The 18,797-nt window shown below is 42.5% G+C and overlaps 1 protein-coding gene across 9 annotated transcripts in view; it reads right to left on the bottom strand.

Annotated features, from left to right (window-relative positions):
- The window catches only part of NCOA6 (nuclear receptor coactivator 6), a 96,426-nt gene that overhangs the window by 3,555 nt on the left and 74,074 nt on the right, over positions 1-18,797 (bottom strand). For 7 of the 9 annotated variants that reach the window (XM_070381617.1, XM_070381622.1, XM_070381621.1 and 4 more), the window contains 4 exons: positions 14,649-17,609; positions 11,656-11,724; positions 9,376-9,412; positions 5,413-5,561 (listed from right to left, as the gene is read on the bottom strand). In XM_070381617.1, coding sequence (XP_070237718.1) covers positions 5,413-5,561; positions 9,376-9,412; positions 11,656-11,724; positions 14,649-17,609 — 3,216 coding nt within the window. The remainder of the gene's footprint in view (positions 1-5,412; positions 5,562-9,375; positions 9,413-11,655; positions 11,725-14,648; positions 17,610-18,797) is intronic. The other 2 variants (XM_070381618.1, XM_070381623.1) reach the window with 2 other exon arrangements.

The following is an 18,797-nucleotide window of genomic DNA, read 5'->3' on the forward strand; positions in this document are numbered from 1 at the left end:
TATGCTTATTCTATAATAACAACACCTACATTTCAAGTGTATCTGTATCAGTTCACTCAGTCTTATTTAACTCTTTGTGACCATCTGAGCCACTGATTCCAGTGTATCTGTATACTCTGTGCTTTTTAGATTGCTGCTTTTCAAGTCACTAGCTGTGGACAGGACAGAATTATCACCCCACTTTGTTGTCACAGGCATCTAAGGGCACACCAGGGACACCCACAGCTACTGCTGATTACAGCTTGTTCTGAACTTCCCTCTTATTAGGATATTTCCCCTGGTTTCAAACTTGTACACCAAACTTCATCTTTTTAACTACTGATCCTTTTTCCCAGTTGAAAATATAACACAAAGCTACTATAGACGTAAGACTAAATATAGAATGACAAGGGAAACTACAAAAATCATTTCTGTGTGAATAGGGAATTGATCATGTCAGGAAGCAGAACTACTCATCTGCGTATCTGTAAACACATCTGATCAAGTGCAATTTTAAAAAGTTCACTGATTGGTGGGAGCCAATTTTCATTGTCTGTAATTAAAAGTGGCAGGACGGGGACTCCAGAAGTCAGGTGGTTAACAATCTGCACTTCCGGCACAGGGTGTAGGAGTTCAATCCCTGGTCAGGTAACTAAGATTCCACATGGCATGAGGTGTGGCCAGATTAAAAAAGTGGCAGGGTGCTGGGGGTTGGTGGTGCGGCGGGGGGAACCCAACCAAACAAAATCAAACAACAGATTGGAGAGAGTGACCCATCGAACATGTGGGCCTTGCTGGACTTGCGCAGAAATCATCCATCCCACAGGCTCCAATCTGGTAGTCCGGTGGGCCTTGGTTAGCATGAGGTAAGCAAACTCTTTTCTCAAAGCAGAAGCGTGATGAAGGTCACTGGTTTTCCAATAATACAGAAAGTACCAATACTTCTCATTATAAACTGCTCATAATATTTCTCAGCTTTCAAGATTCTCGTGAAAAAACACAGACTGTTTCTGATTTTGTTTGGGTATATATGACCAAAATCTTAAGAGTACAAAAAGGCAAAACCCTCTCTTCCTTTCAAAACTTGAAGTATTGATGCTGCAGGAAGATGTTTCAGGTACCCAGCACTATATTAAGTCTACAAGTTTGGGACACATGCAGCTTAGAAGCCAGCTTGATATTTTATGACACTGGTTCATTTTTGGATACAACATAGAAGGCCAAATAATATGCATATTAACTCTTTAATCTGGATCCAAGAGCTCTAACACTTAAAAATCAAGAGCTATAGCATTCATTTCTGATTTCAAAAGTAACTTACCCTAGAAGAGTTAAGGATAGATAGCCTGAGGGCTTAAAGCTGATGTGGAGATCTAGACATGACTGTGATTCCTGGGGTCTGGCCAGAACCCTGCCATCCTCTCGGGAGATACTTATGCAGCACTGCTCCATGTAATATCGCAAAGCCTGTGAGTCATTATGACCTCTTCTAAGCCAGTTGCTAAGCTTCAAAGCATGGATGGGACAGGCATTCCAACATGACTACCATCACCTTGGAACAATGTTCAGTTTAAGTGTACAGGCCTGTACACCCCAACCCACTTCTAAAGTAGGCTCCAGCTTTCCATCTTTTCTTGGCTAGCAGTTATCTACAGAGTGGCTCTAATTTGGGCATCTCTTAACTGTCTCAGCTGCCAGATTAGTTCTTTCTGGTGCACTGTAAATGACATCTGTAGTATCCTGAGGCTCTGGGCTCAGGCCAGATTTCCAAAAATCTGGTTGTGTGACATGTCTAAAGGGCAACACTTATTTTCCTGCTTTAAAGATAACTACATACCATATTCTATAGCCTGGAAAACCCTGATCCTTTGGGAAAATACACAAAATTGAGGGGAAGCAGACTTCCTCACAGAACTCCAGGAATCTTCCACGTTATGCTTCCTTCCGAACAAGTTTTTGCCTAGGAGATGATTCCCAGGGAGGGAGAAGGAAGCTGTTGGTTCCACTTCTGCATCCAAAGTGGGGATACCCACAGGACCCTGACTGTGGTATACATGGTATGTCTGGAGAGGAAAGAAGGCCCCTCCCAACCTCTCCCCTATCTGGCAGGCTTGAGGTAAGGTGATGTCTACATCTCTGCTTTGCCTGTACTTGATCTGCAGATTTGTGGCCTCCTCCAGGAACTCCTGTGAGGCATTTGAATTGTGACCCAGAAACGTGACCCAGAAACAGCTGAGCTCTTGCATCACAATCTGCCCTGGTCTTCAGGCTGGTATCCTAATGGTGTGTGACTGTTTCGCAGCAGCCCTGTTGATATCAGGCACTTGGCCAAGATCCCAGCTCTTGTCTAACTCGAGCTACTTAAGCTCAGTACACTTTCTGAGAAGATGATACCCTCCCTCAGCTCTGGGCGTTTGCACACGCTTTACCTTTTACTTGGATGATGCTTCTTCGTTCTCAGTCTCAGTTTAAACATCATTTTCTCCAGAAAGCCTACACTGACTTGACAGAAGAACAAAGCATACCAGGTATTGGGTTGACCAAAAAGTTCCTTTGGTTTTTAAGTAAAAATAAAAAACATATTTTTCATTTTCACCAAAGTATTCACTGTTTCGTTCTACTATCTTCCGCCTTTTTTCAGCCAACTTTATCATCCCATCTTCCCAAAACTTATTTTTTTGAGCAAAGAACTCTCCCAGGTACCTTCTACAGTCTTCCAGGGAAAGGAAACTTTTTCCATTAAGAGAATTTTGTAAAGACCAAAATAAATAGAAATCTGAAGGTGTGATGTCTGGTGAATACAGCAGATGAGTGAGAATTTCCCAGCCAAGCTGTAACACTTTTTGCCTGGTCATCAAAGAAACATGGGGTCTTGTGTTATCCTACTGGAAAATTATGTGTTTTTGTTGACTAATTCCAGAGACTTTTCGTCAAGTGCTGCTTTCAGTTGGTCTAACCGGGAGTAGTACTTGTTGGAATTAATTGTTTGGTTTTTTGAAAAGAGCTCCTAATAGAGGACTCTCTTCCAATCCCACCACATACAACATCACTTACTTTGGATGAAGACCTGCCTTTGATGTGGTTGGTGGTGGTTCACGTCACTTGCCCTATGATCTCTTCTGTCCACATTATTGTACGGTTTCCACTTTTCATTGCCCATCACAATTTATTTTAAAAATGGAACACATTCATTACATTTAAATAGAAAATCACATGCAGAAATATGGTCAAGAAGGTTTTTTTTGCTTATGTGGGATCCAAACATAAAAGTGATTAACATAAACAAGCTGGTGCAAATGATTTTCAAGGCTTGATCTGGATATTTTGAGTATTCAGCTATCTCCTGCATGGTATAACATTGACTAGTCTCAATTAACGTCTCGATTCAATCGCTATCAATTTCAACGGGTCTACCCAGCCATGGAGAATCGTTCAGCAAGAAAACTCCAGCACAAAACTTTGCAAACCACTTTTTACATGTTTGATCAGTCAGAGTAGCTTCTCCGTACACTGCACAGATCTTTGTTTTGCACTTCACTTGTGCTTTTACCTCTCTTGAAATAATAAAGCATAGTATGTAGAAAATGTTCCCTGTTTTCTTCCATCTCCAATACTAAAATGGCTACACATAAAAATCACCAATTTTGATAAGTTTTTTAAAATACACACTGATAATGATAGCTGTCACAATACAATACAAGAAAATTGTTTTAAATGAAGTTAAAAACAACTAAGCACTACTAGAGCTATCTTATGGAAAACAAACAAATGAACTTTTTGGCCAACCCAATAAATACCTCTACAGTACTACATAACGTTGCTATCATGAGAGCACCATAGCAAAATATTTCTTGATAGCTTATAATCGATGTGACAAAGACTATGTTTTTTCACTGTTACATCCCCAGAGCCTGACATGCAGTAAGTACTTAATATATAGTTGATAGATGGTTATTAACATAATAATTACTTATTGGATACTCTTGCACTTAGGCACCACAGTAAGCACCAGGCATACCGTGGTGAGCAAAACCAGACATTTGCTGCCCTAACGGAATATGTATATTAACTACTTACCACATAAATTGACATAAGTTACAACTGTGGTGTTACGAAGGAGAACATGGTGCTATGATTCCACATAGCAAGGACAACTGAGTTAAGATAAGCAGAAAGAGTGAGAAGTTAATGAGGAAAAAAAGGAAGAAAGAGAGACTACTCCCCACAATAGGCATCACATATACCCAGGCTGTGATGAGAGGATGGCATGTCCAAGTTGCTAAGGGAAGTCAAATGAGCTGGGAGAGGTTGACAGGGGCCAGACCAGACAGGACCTGTGGTTCATGCTGACGCTTTTAGACTTTAATCCCAATTATAATGGTAAACCATTAAAAGGTTTAAAGCTAGGGTAGCAGGGAAAAGTGGATGAACTTGAGTCATCTGAGAGAAAATCAGTAGCTTTCTGAGATATATGTGAGGGTGAAGGACAGAGGTGTCAAGCAGGACATGCCTAATGGACAGACAGATGGGACGAGGGGACCAACAGCAAAGGACCTGGCATCAGGAGTGAAAAATCACATCTGTTTTCAGACATGTTGAGTTTGTGGTCCTGTTAAGAATGTATGTGCAATTATCTAAGATCTCTAGAGGTCAGTACTAGAAAAAAAAAATGTATGAGTCATCTGTGAAAGGTTGTAACTAAAGAAGGGAGGCATGAATGAGATTACCTGGGGAGAAAATCTAAGTTGAAGAGAAAAGGTGACTCAGGATTAAAGTTTGAGTAGGCCAACATCTACTGCACGGGTACAGAATCTGAGAAGGAATAGTCAGAAGACTACTGAGAGCTCTGGGTCACAGAAACCAAGAGCAGAGTTCATTTAAAGGAAAGACAGCAGTCAACAGAGAAGAGAAAACTGATTGTGTCAGGTTCTCGAGAAGCTCGGAGAAGATGGGATCAAGAAAGCACTGGCCTTTGGCCTGAAGGAGGGACAGTTACTCTATTACGGCACGAGCAAAGGAGGACACTGGTAGATTTATGTCCTGGTAGTGAGAGCTCTCTGTGAAGAGGTGAAAGTCTCTGCTGAAAGAGAGGACATAAAATAGGAGCCAGAGGTTTAAAAAGAGTAGAGAAAAGGAAAACAAGTTGACCACAGAAACATGAGAAAGACAAAGGAGCCATACTGAGGACCTGTCTGAAGCAACGATCATGAAGCAACCTGCCCTGTTATGTGCTTGCTGCTCTGGTACATACACTGCAAACACACAGTTAAAGGAACTAACAAATAAACGAAGGACCCACTAAGCAGCAGAAGTCAAAGCAACTTGAAAATGTAAGGAATACAAGCAAAGATGAAGGGCAAAGGCCGCTGAGCTGTGCTAAGAACCCTGTTCTTCTATGTGACCCAGAAACAGCATCCACAGCCCACTGCTAACCTTTAGTAGAGCTGGAGGCTGAAGCAGGCCGAGAGGATCGCTTTCGATGTCCATTTTCCACACTTTCAGAAGCCACAGCTGGCTCGTCAGTGCGCGAGTTTCTTCGGCTTGGAGTTTTGGACTTTTCAATTATCTCTTTGGGCTCACTGCTAACAGAGGGAAGCACAAAGTCCAAAGAGGTGAGGGAATCAAGTCACACAAAAAATAAAGATTAACAGTTTCATTCACAAGGTAGGAGATTAAGAACTATATAACCATTCTGAGGAGACAATGTTCCAGTCTGGGACAATAATCACAGTTACACTCTAATGTTACTGACAATTTAAAAGTGAGTCCATCGTGCATCATCTCACCCTCTCCCTCTCCCACAGAGTCCAAAAGATGGGGAGGGAGGAGGGAGGAGGGTTCGGGATGGGGAACACATGTATGCCTGTGGCGGATTCATTTCGATACATGGCAGAACCAATACAATATTGTAAAGTTTAAAAATAAGATAAAATTAAAAAAAAAAAAGTGAGTCCAGCTTGTTAGATTAGTAAAAATAAAATAAATTTAAGCATAATAATAGCGAGATTGTGGAAAACAGGTAAAAGACATTAAGAACTTGGAACAAACATCATCAAACTTCCTCACCCATTTTACTAAGATGAGGATACTTCCCTTCAAAAGTTAATAGCACCAGGTTCGATGCATGATACAGGATGCTCGGGGCTGGTGCACTGGGATGACCCAGAGGGATGGTAGGGAGAGGGCGATGGGAGGGGGGTTCAGGATGGGGAACACATGTACACCTGTGGCGGATTCATGTCAGTGTATGGCAAAACCAATACAATATTGTAAAGTAAAAAAAAAAAAAAATTAGCACCTAAAATCTAGGAAATGAATAACATACACTGACGTTTGCTATGAGTTAGATAGATAATGGCATGTAATATGCCATAAGTCACATTGGAGAATTTATAGGAGAATATATTTACAATACACTGCTGGGTATATTCAGAGAAGGCAATGGCAGCTCACTCCAGTACTCTTGCCTGGAAAATCCCATGGATGGAGGAGCCTGGTGGGCTGCAGTCCATGGGGTCGCTAAGAGTCGGGCACAACTGAGTGACTTCACTTTCACTTTTTACTTTCATGCATTGGAGAAGGAAATGGCAACCCACTCCAGTATTCTTGCCTGGAGAATCCCAGGGACAGAGGAGCCTGGTGGGCTGCCGTCTATGGGGTCGCACAGAGTTGGACACGACTGAAGCGACTTAGCAGCAGCAGCAGCAGCTGCGTATATTGATTGCTCCAATCCCCCTTTTAGTACATGAAGATTAAAAAATAGTAATATCCAGTATTACTGAGGGTATAGGGACAAAAACTCATGATGGAGTGTAAACTGCGCAACCCAATGATTCTCAACGGGCCAGTTTTGCCTCTTAGGGACAGCGGCAATGTCTGGAGACATTTCTGACTGTTATGACTGGGGGATGCCACTAAACATCCTGTAATGCATGAAGCAGCACCCTCCCCCACACTCCACACAGAATTATCTGATCCAGTCAGTAATGCTGAGGCTGAGACACCCTGGTGTAATCCTCTGGCTCAGCAATTCTGTTTCTAGGTGTCTAAGGAAACAAATCTTTTTACAGAGCTCTGATTACACACAAGGATGCCAAAGCATTTTATTCATATTGATGAAGACAGAAGACCGAAATGCTTAACAACGATAGCAGATTAGTTAACTAAATCATGGCACATCTAAATGGAGCTATAAAAATCATGCTATAGAAGGTTAATAATAAAAACTGTTCATAATGCATCATAATAGGGGAATAAAGCTATCACCATTATGAACAGTATAATCTCATTTTCATTGTAACATATATTGAGTATATATGTAACACATATGAATGGGTGTGACATTTATATGTGTGTATACAACATATAAGATTTATATATGGATATAATACTACATATTAGATGTATACAAATACTGTAGTATATATTAATATATACCATCCTTGGAGAGTTTTAACTCTATCTGTACATACTCTGTGAAGAGGACTAGAAGAACTAAAATATACACCATAAATACTGCTGAATTGTAGGAGTACTGGCTAACGGATAACATTCTTCTTCATAATTCTCTGATCTGAATTTCAATTTATCTTTAGTAAACTCTCACTACTTTCACAGTTCAAAAAAATTCATGTTAAAGCCATTAGGGAAAAAAAAGTTGATTACATTTACTTATAAGACATGGAACCAAAACAAACGGAATGCAACAAAAACAAAACAAAAAACCAGTCAAAAGGATGCCTCTTCTGAGAAGTCTTCCCTGACCTCAGTCCCCAAGAGGAGTTGCCCCTTCTGCCTTTTGGGTTCAGAGTCTGTGTCTGGCATTCTAGAGCACCCATCAGGCTGTACAGCATGTTTTTAGTGTCTTGTGTCTTCCACTACAATGTAAGCTTCTTAACCATGGCCTGTCAACTATCCATACCCCTCCACTGCTTACTCCTGCCAGAGGACCCTTTGCCTGGCAATCTGGCCACAGAGTTCATTACCCTAGCTTTACTTTTAACAACTGCCCGGCAAGCCAAGGCAAGTCAAATAGGAGGCTGGGCTGGCACTGCAAGTCAGGGGGATGTACATACCCTTTTAGAAATGGTGTGTAAGGATGGCTTTCTGACTAGGAGTCCAGAAAAGGGTCAAAGACTCTAAGGAAGAGGATTCCTAATGGAGGTGCCTCTTTCTCCTGGTAAAACAAAAGCCTCAGCAATACTGTCCTGGTGTTTATAGGGTCAATGGTCAGGCGACTCAGGGAACAAACACCTATAAGGTATCTTTGGTCTGATTATCTCTTCCCTAGCCATCCAGTTGGTGTATACTTTGAAAAATGCAAATGAATTCAAACATAAGCCCGATCCAAATGAAACTAGACAGGCAGAGTGGTGTTGTAGGAATAGCAATGAATCTGGAGTCAGAAGAACAGGGGTCGAGTCTCACCTATGCATTTACTGGCCATGATATTTAGCTTTATGCTTCAGATTCTTGATCTATAAATTCCCATCTTATCTGCTGCAATACATTAAGTGTGAGAGCTCTGGAGTCAGAAAGCCTGAGTTTGAATCTCAGCTTCACCACTTACTAAACCTGTAGTTCTGGGTGATTTAGTTAACCTCTCTGAACTTTAGGTGCCTTATATGTAAGACAGAATTTTCTTTTCTAATAGATACTGTGAAAATTAAATGTGATAATACATCTAGGGAGCTTTTAGCCCAGCATATGACATGGTATAGCATTCAAATAAATGTTGGCTATTATTACCACCTCACAGGGTAGATATGATGATGAAATGAGAAAATGACTATGAAGCTGTTTTACAATCTACGTTGATACAGAGCATGAAAAATTCTTTAAAATGCTGTCTAGTACATCCCTACACTAAAAAAGGAATGACTTTTTTTAATACAATAATACTCCCCTCCATGGGGTTAGTGAGGTCGAAGCTACAGTTGTATTTCATCTTGTTAGGTTATGTGGGACAGCACAGTATAAAAGACAAAGCGTGAGTTTTGTGGTCAGAGCCCATCTGCCTTTCTCTCACTTGAGGATCAAAGAGCTACACTTAGAAGGCATTGCAAGGAGTACTATTAACGATAATGATGGCAACAATTCCTATATACTGAATACTTACTATTTACTCACTATGCTGAGTGCTGAAAAATGTTATGTGATTCAGTTTCAAAACAACCACAAAAGGCAGAAAACTGGCCACCAAGTTTTATTCAAAGAAATGTTACCTCTGAGAGGCTGGTACTCATGACAGCTCCCTACTTGAGCAGGAAAAAAAACTGGTACAAAGAGTGAAGGAAAAGGCCAAGGTGAGGAGACGTTTAAAGGCTGAGAAAGCTGATACCTTTCAAAGAGGCTTATGCCATATTCATGCTAAGTCTGTAGAAATGATCATCTTACCTTTGTCCAGAGACTATGGCAGCATTTGCCTCGAGTTCTGTTAAAAATACAAAGGACAGAAATGAGATGTAGGAACTTCTCGTGTATATGTCCACTGGGAGAGGCTAGGTATCTGTGGGAATTCTAAATGCCCTGTTTAGGCTGTTGTGTCTCCAAGCATGGCAGGATCCTCACCCTAATGCAGTATAGAGACAGAGCTGGCATGGACACGACTCGACTGTCTGGGGCATAAGACACTAACTCACTCTATTTTTACTTCTACTCCATACTGTGAAATAATCCCGTTTGGATCAACACAACTAAATTCACACTCCCTGTTTCATATTTCATCTAGCTAACTAGGTTAGTAAAACAATCCTCTTCCTCTCATGTAGAAAGCTTCCCTCCTGACATATTTTTTAAACAGTAATCTTCAAATATGTCTTAAATATCCATTAAGGATGTATTCTTCTCCAAAGGATTTCCCCACTGAATTTTAGAGGGGAGACTGCTTTACTCTAAGGTATCACCTACAACCCCATTATGTCCCTCTCTTCCCCAACCTCTCAGCAGTGCCCTCTAAAAACGGAAACCCTCAGTAATTTGTCTAGCTGGGTTTTGCTTAAACGAGTGTGCTATGGATTTACCAGGCGCTTCTTTCTTAGCACCGGCAGAAGAACACCCTCCTCCTCCATTGCCCACCTTTAGGTAGTCTCACCTTTTCCAAAAGACCATCCCTGATGCACCTGGTCTCCAACAGTCCTTTCCCCATCCCCCACTTTCAGGGAATTCAGCCCCTCAGACTCAGTGTACATGTCTAACCTACCCTACTTACTACAGAATAAACTCCTTGAAAGCAATGACGTCAGAGGGCCTTGGTCATTTTGACCTCATTGCCTGTTAGCCATGTGACCTTGGGCAGACTTTCTGACCTCTCTGTCCTTAATGCCTCACCTGAAAAGACGGGGATAACCACTTTACCCACTTCAAAGTTAAAAGATCCGTCTTTTGGAGAAAAAAGGTGGGTCAGGAGATGGAATTCTCTTCCCCTTTCTAGTTGCTCCTTTTCTCACCAAAAATGAGTTTAACTATCTATTTGCTCCATTCCTATCCTTCTCAGATATCATGTGGGTAGTTGGGAGCAAAAAATCTGGGTAGTTAAAATTGTTTTTTCTCAACCACTTTTTTCAGAGATCTGGTTTTACTCAAAGAATGTACAATAGAAAGTCCTAGCCATCATATAGGACATAGCACCCTGAGGCAGGTTTTAAAATAATCACAACTTCTACCTTACATTTTAAAAAGTTTTTTATTCATTTATTTATTCGACTGCTCTGTTCTGGTGTGGCTTGTGGCATTTTAGTTCCCTGACCGGGGAATGAATTGGGCTCTCGGCAGTGAGAGTGTGGAGTCCTAACCACTGGACTACCAGGGAATTCCCAATGTTTACCTTACTTTTACTAACTCGGACTCAAAATTAAACATTAAAAAAAAATTCTGTCAAGTATATGAACTGTATTGTCAGTGAGATCCTAACCTCCTTGTGGAAAGCAGTCATACTTTTTGGGAGGCACTCCTACAATAACCTACAATGCAAAGAGCCAAGCAGGACTAAACTGGAACAAATCTATGCTCTTCATCTGCTCTGGCACTCTAACCTATGAAGGCAGTGTGCTATTATTGCCATCAAGATCCTCATGCATTCAGAGCTGACCCAGCATCTCACAGTAGTTATCTGTCAGATTATCATGGACTCCACCTTCCAGAAACACCATCCGTAGTGCTATTTACAATATTTTGGTCATGGGAAGAAACTTAATGCCATCCAGAGATGACTGAAATGACTCTGACTCTCTGGAGGAGTGGCTACCTCACTGCAGCCTAGGTTTTTGGAACAAGCCTCCACTTCTGTCATGATAGTGCAATTACTATCTTAATGCAATAATGCCTGCCACCCTAGTGAGTTACCATGTGCCAGTCAGTCAGCTGCCAAATACGGGGGCAGGGTCATGGAACAGGGCAAACTGTGCAATGGAAACCACCCTCGGCTGGGTAGCAGACAGACAATGGGCACTGAGATGCCCTTCTTGAGTTCCGTGGCTGACACCAGGAATGCGTCAGAGAGCAAGCTGCTCAAGGGAAAAATAACCTCAAATAGTACTGCACAAGCTGCCACTCAACCGAAGTCTGCCCTAAAGCAAGTTAAGATAGTTTCAGCATTTCCTGGCACATTCACAACAGTAGTGGTTCCTTCACACGCAATCAATTCCACTCGAGAAATTTTTCCAAGATGGGCCTTACCTGGTCTAGGAACAGACCCCTGCAGTGCTGTGGCTGGAGTTTCCTTTGGGACTAAACTCTGTGAAGGAGCTAAGGCAAGAAGTAAAAAAAAAAAAACAGGTCTTTAACTTTCTTTTCTAAACAAAGCAGAAAGCACGGAATCAAGAGCTAAGTAACTGCTGAAATACAAATACTCTTGGAAAGCAGTACTTGAAGTTAACTTTGAAAGTATAGTACATTTCAAAACTGACCTTAAAAATTACTTACTTTAACACTCAGTAACAAAGACTACCGTGAGGAGAGTCTGTTTTTCTGTTTTGTATGTACAAAGATCAAGGAAGGATATAGCCATAAGATAACAGCACCCATAATTTTTGCTTCTTGGAGTCAAGTTCTGTCCAGTATTCTAAAAAAACCCCAAAGCATACTTTGGCAGGCAACCCAAACCTCTTTCAGAGGGACAATTATACCATCCAACCTTAGCATTGAAAAAAAACTGCCTCAATCCTCTAAAGACTACATTCCTTGAGAACTGAAATGAATCATAAAATTTATCTTGTATTTTTCTACAGCACCTGGCAAGTGTGATGGGCATAAAGCAGGTATTCAATTCATATTTAATGAAACAAATCTATTTGATGTTATCTACTTATCTAACAAACAGTTACCAAGAACTTTCTAGGGGCAAGGCTCTGTGCTAGGCACCCTTAGAGACCAAATTACATTCTTCTTGTTCATCAGAAATTGAGTCTAATATTAAAGATATATATACAACTGGCACTCAGGAGTGAACTGTGATGTTAAAATGAAGCAGATTCATAAAGTACAAAGTGCTATGGGAGTTCAAAGCAAGGGAGATAAATTCTAAATTGAGAAATGTGAAGGTACCCTAGAGGCAGAAACATCAGAATTAGGCTTTGAAGGACAAAGAGAACTTGGGCCCCTGAAGAGGAGCGGAACAGAATACACAATGTACTCTAGAATGGAAACTTCTTGGATCATACAGTAAAGATTGAGGGCATAGATATGCCACACGCACTCAAGGTTATGTCCTCCCACCTTGATACTCAAACATCCTAGATAAACATAAGTTTTATCTTCTTGTGCAAATGTGACTCTTGCAGATTTCTCTCTCTGCTTAGTCAATGATGCATTTGTGTTAAGAATTTATTTTGGATGCTTATATAATACAGCTTAAAACCATACCTTTTATTTTTCACTCCAGTATTGGTTTCTCACACTTTTAAGATAAAATCACAAAAGCCCTTTGAAATAGAATGGAAATAATCTTATCTAAATTTGAGAGGTTTCTTTCCAGCTACTGGTTTATCTCCCTAACACTCATGTATTTCTCTAGGATTATATAGGACCCTGATAAAATATTGTCTAAATCAGTATCCTCTTGGTACCAAAGGGGAAAGTTATCTGAAAGGAAGTAGAATGGAAACATTTAATAGTGGAAAACATGTTTATGTCACGTTTTTTTTTAATTCTTTTAAAAAGTTTTAGAAGGTTTGAAAAATTCTTAGGGCTCACCTACACCAACAGAACTAGAACCAGAAATTTATTAATATAGTACCCAGCTCTACGAAGTCTTTCTCCTCCAAGGACAGAGAACCCCTTAAAGGCCTTTATCCCTCCCTGCATCTCTGGTATTGAAGTGAACAGGTAGAGAGAATTAGCCTTTCCTGGGCTCTGTGGGAGGCAGCATGCTGGCCTGTAGGCTAAGCCCCTCAATGAATCTTTTTATCAATTCTGAGAGGTAGGAATTATCGACACAATCTCAGTTTACAGGTGAAGTCCATAGCTTATAAGAGGTTAAGGGATTTATCCAACCATGATTGGTATCAGTGGAGCTAGAACTTGAACTATGATCCTGTCCTGAAGCTTGTGTTCCTTCCGCCCCTCCAAGCATTTTAGCTGCATAAACAAGATAGGTGCTCTTGGCTGGCCTAAAATACAGCAAAGGTCCTTCGAGCTTTGGCAGTTTTTGACTGATTCTACTGTGGGGAAACTGAGCTTCTGTACCACTTAAACCTCACAGGAGGAGGAACATTATGTGTGTGTGTAGGGGTGGGGAGGTGGCGTGGGGTGGTGGTGAGGGGGATGTCAAGAGAAGGAAGGGAAACGTAAGGACACCTATGTTTCCTATGATGTAGCCCACCTTACCAGTACATAGGAAATAATCTGGACTAGAAATACATCAATGGGATGGTCTAATTTTCAAAGAGACTTCATCAAAAAGAAACTGGTAATAAAAAATACTTATTACTGAATGATTACTATATTCTAGCCCTGTGCTAAGCATGTTATATACAGTATCTCATTGAATTTTTGCAATTACTACTGTCCCTATATGACAAAGGAGGAAACTCAAGTTTGGAGTAAAGTAACCTGCCTAAGATCAAACAGCTGGTAAATGTTGGTTGGCATTGTGATACCTCCTTCCATGTCTATTATCATGAAACCTGGTTTTCTGGAAAGCTCTCCTCTAGCCAGTCAGAAGGAAAGAATTCCTGGGAGAGAGTACAATGAGGAAGGGGCTATGAGAAACCTGCTCTGAACAGATGAAAGCAAGTCTTTACCACGCTAAGAACCTGCAGGAGCTGCTGTTCACCGTTAAGAGACAAGGTTAAATTGGACGCTCACATATAGACTTTGAACGACTGAACTCTGAGCTTCCCACCTGTAGGATGAGATGAGGGTTACCTGACATGGTTGGTATGAAGATGAGGTAACGTATGTAAAAATGCCTCTTTGTAAAATGAAAAATTTTATAAAAATATAAGGTATATCATTATTCTAGGAGTTGAGAGAGAACCATATTAGTAATGTTAACAACATGGGAATCTAAATAGGAAGTATATTTCCCAATGTACTTCAAATAAATGGAACTACCACTATAACCATTTAGCCCACTCTTCTTCCTCCAAGTAGAAAAGGAGCCAAGCTTTCTCTGGTGGGATAGGTCATCAAAAATTGACACAAGATGATGCCAGGTATCAAGTACATACCTATGCTGGGCAGAAGCTCTGGATGAGATCCCACCTTCTCCTCCACTAGGCCACCTGCAAGTGGCTCAGATGCTATGCCAACATGATTGCTTTTTGTGGTCGGCGCCGCGGAGATGAGTTCAGAGGGTACCAGAGCGGTTACTATTGAGCGTACATTGGTGGGGAGAGTACTGCTAGGTAAGCTGGGTCCTGCTGAGGCGGAGCCCGGGCCCACAGGGCTAGAGGTCATTTTTAGCAGAGTGGGTGCTGGGGGAGTTGGGGTTTTACTGTCCAGCTCTGTGCATAACTGCTCTGTTCCCAAGAGCCCTGGAGCTGGGGTCTCTAGCCCTTGGCCTTCAGTCTCTCCATCAGCACCATACTGCTCTTCCCCTTTCTCGAGGGAGCCTGTAACTTTTTTACATGCCTTGGTCAGCAAAATCTGGCCGATTTTGTCCACTTTTCCTTTGCCCTTACTAGATGAGACTGGGCTTCGCCGGTTGACAGAGGAGCCTGGACTATTGGTCAAAAGGGGAGAAACCACTGTGGTTGCCTGTGAAGAGGGCAGAGTGCTTTGATCTGCTGAAGTGCTCACCTGAGGGCTAGTCTCATCTGGATTCAGTTCTTTTACTTGCTGGACAGGGGGGTGAGGAGGAACAACTGGAGAAGTCGTACAAGGCGGGGAAGGAAGCTGAACAGGGGTGGCTCGTGAGTTAAGGACCAAGGGTCGACCTGTCTGTATGTTTGGAGCAGGACTGCTGGTGGGGGCATTAGGCAGCACAGGAGCAGAAGAAAATTTTATATTCTGAGGTATGTGTAAAGGGCCAACAACTGCAACGGAGGGAGGCATCAAGCCAGAGTTGGTTGTCAGTGGGGCTGTAGGAATTGTGCTTGGCTGTGATCCTTTCATAACCTGAATTATTGAGGATGAATTGATAAAGACAGGCGTAATGAACTGAGGCCGGGCATTTGACTGAGCAGCTGACTGTCCCTCAGAAACCATAACCTTGTTACCCACATTGGGCATTGTGACAACTGTTGACATTAACGCAGACTGCAGGTGAGTTGGCAGAGCTGCTGATGTGTTCGCTGAAGTTGTGATGGGATTGGAAGTCACGAAAACAGTTATCTGATTTGGGGGCAAAGGAGTAGAAATGGAAGAAGAGCTGACAGGTCTTGACATTACTTGAGGGATGCTTGGGGTGACATTAGAACTGACCTCACTCAATTCTGGATGCACAAGGGTTGAACACGGCTCGTTACTGTGAGGTAAATTTAGGGAACTGGAGGGTTCTTTAGAAGACGGATCCTGCAGGGAGGGAATGACAGATGCTTTTTTTGGATCCTCTCCAGACACTCCTGGAGGTGTTACTTCCAGATCTGTAAGCCCGGGGGGTTTAATGGTTACGTTAGGAGCTCCAGAGTTGTCAAGAAGTTGACTTAGCGATGTTGGTGCTTCCCTCATAGCAGGAGACACCAAATTTTTGTTCTCTTCGACACCGGGAGGTTTGTTAGGTTCCAAAGACTGCCCATCCTTTTTGCATTGATCTTCAGGGACAACCATTTTCACTTCTTGGGGAGGGACTGCTTTTAGCTCAATGTTTACCTGCTCCTTCCTAACCTGGGAATTCTGGCAATCACTGTCCTGTGGCATATTCAAGCTGTCCTTGTTATCCTCCAGAACACCCCCTATCGTGGCCACAGGCATGGTAGGATTCTGAGGATTCAGCCCACTGTTGTTAGGGAAGCTCCCAGGTACAGGCGGATTGGCCAAAGGAGTAGGACTGACCAATACATTTCTTGGCAACTCTACATTTTGCAACAAGGTTGCATTTGTTTGAGAGGCAAGTGTAAGTTTAGGGGCTTTTGAATTCTGTCTCCCAGGACTTGGGGTGGTTTTCCTACTTGACCCAGGACTAGACCTGCGGCTGTTGCTTGGACTTGCCCGTTTTGGTGCTCCAGAATTAGACTGCTTTCCAGAATTCACCACCACAGAATCTAATTTGTGAGTCTGTGGGGCAGCAAAATTGGAAGGATTATTCATGGTAAGGTTTGAAGGTGCTTGCCCGATGGCCTTCAAAGTTGTCGGATTTAGGCCCTGTTGATCAAAGCCCCTGTTTAAATTTGGCCTGGGAGGTAAAGGAATATTAATCTGTGGAGGGAAGAGTCCTGCTATGGAGGCATTGAGTCTTTCTGGTGATAGACTGATTTCTGAAGGTTCCGTGCTGGGAGGGCGGTTGTTGGGTGTCTGAGGATAATAGGGTCTGGGGCTGGCTCTGTTGGGTGTTTTAGGCCTAGACGTTTGGGTGGGTGCAGCCACATTTGGAAAGTGGTGGCCATGAGAGCTGGGCAGGGAATTTACAGGAGGTTGCTGGGGAGTTGCACCTTGAGCTGCTGAAAGCGGTGATGGTCCAGGTTTTGGCCCTGTCATCACTAACTGACTCTGGGAGACCACTAAATGTGAAGGCATGTTATTTGGGCCTCCTGAGACGGACGGTCCTTCACTGCCACTTGCTTCTGGGAGCGAGGACATCTCCCCCAGCGGTGAGCTGGCAGGGTTCTGGGGGTTCTCCTGGTACATCATTTTCCTTGAAGTGCTTCCCAGAGGAGTATTCACAGGCATTGGCATTCTCTGCTTGTCAGGTGATGGTGGCACCGAGGCAGGGCCTTGCAAACTGACCATGACAGGCACGCTGCCACTCGGCTGCATGGGCATTCTCTGGGAGTCTGGGTTCAGTGGGCCCCTGGGGGGGTGGACATTCTGGGAGACCGGAAGCCTAACGGATTTGGGGTCCTGCTGCATCATGAGCATCATCATCATTTGTTGCTGCTGCTGCTGTTGCTGCTGCTGCTGCTGAGACTGTGGCTGACTGGGAGGTGGCTGCGGCTGCTGCGGTGGCGGCTGTGCTGGGGGTGCCACATGCTGCACGAGCTGAGGAGGCAGCTGCTGAAGTGGCCTCTGTTCAACTGGTTGAGAAGGATAACCTAAAACGAGCCCCCAAAATCAGGGAAGTTAGATTTTCAGCAAGAAAAGCTTTGCGACCTTTAGGGTATGGCCAAGCAATACTCATCTAGGTGGCACAAATAGCTCAGGCATGCCCGTTCCCAGGGGGGTAAGGGGCGGCCCCTCCTTCTCTGGCATAAGCAAAGAGGCACGCTGCTTCAGGAAGCAAAAAGCAAAGCATCGAGAACCTGGAGCTCCTCAGTCTTCAGGGTCTGCATGAGGCATCACTGTACTAAGACTCTAACAGGCACTGTGCTACGCACTGAGAATGGCCAAGTCTATGCCAGCCTCACATTCAGACGAAATGAGGACCACTCCATCCACAGCACAGGTGACCACCCAGTACTGGGGCTCTCATGCAGGCATAATCAACACTTCACTGGATTTTTGAATGAAGCATTTAAGATTCACTTTTTTTCTTTTAGCACAGATTAATTTTTTTTAAAGACTTGGTTTTGTTGAAAATACCAGCATCGAAGATAGCCTTTTTATTCTTTCAACAGAAGTAAAATATAAAGTTCTAGGGTTCAATTCCTTAAGAAAGAAGGATTTAAAATCACTTCAATCCATTGGCTTCACACACCATGCTGCACCCTCCAGGCTCGCTTCTTTGGGAAACCCAGTGAATTAAACTGTCCCTCCAACATAAGTCAGTTTAATAAATAGTAGGAGCTAAATAGAAGCTGATACACACACTGAAAATAAAATGAGGGCACTGAAGTTCTTTTTACAAATGCTAATTTCCATTTACTTTTTTACATGTCAAACTGTATTTGGAGAAATATTGTCTTTGAATCCATAAGTGGAGAATAAGTAAGCAAGAAGCATAGCCCTCAGGAATAAAAAATAATTTTGGGAAAAGAAGTCTGAGGACAATGCCTTATAGATTCCCAGAAGGCAACATCTCAAATGATTCTTTCTTTTGTGAAGATTTCATTTGGCATTTTAGAACCAAAACCTTACATAATCAGCAGAAAGGACCAAGAATAAAGGTGGTTCAATGGTAAAAAGTGGACATATAGCTGGGATACAATTTTACAAACTAGATTTATTTCATTGTTACATGAAAAATATATTAGGAAAGTTTTACGAAGGCACAGGCATAAGGACAGCTGGCTCTAGTGGTCAGAAGTGCCGGCTCCAGATTTTCACAGAGCAGCTATCAAATG

The sequence above is a fragment of the Bos mutus genome, chromosome 13 (assembly GCF_027580195.1).
Source record: "Bos mutus isolate GX-2022 chromosome 13, NWIPB_WYAK_1.1, whole genome shotgun sequence".
In the NCBI taxonomy this organism is placed as follows: domain Eukaryota; kingdom Metazoa; phylum Chordata; class Mammalia; order Artiodactyla; family Bovidae; genus Bos; species Bos mutus.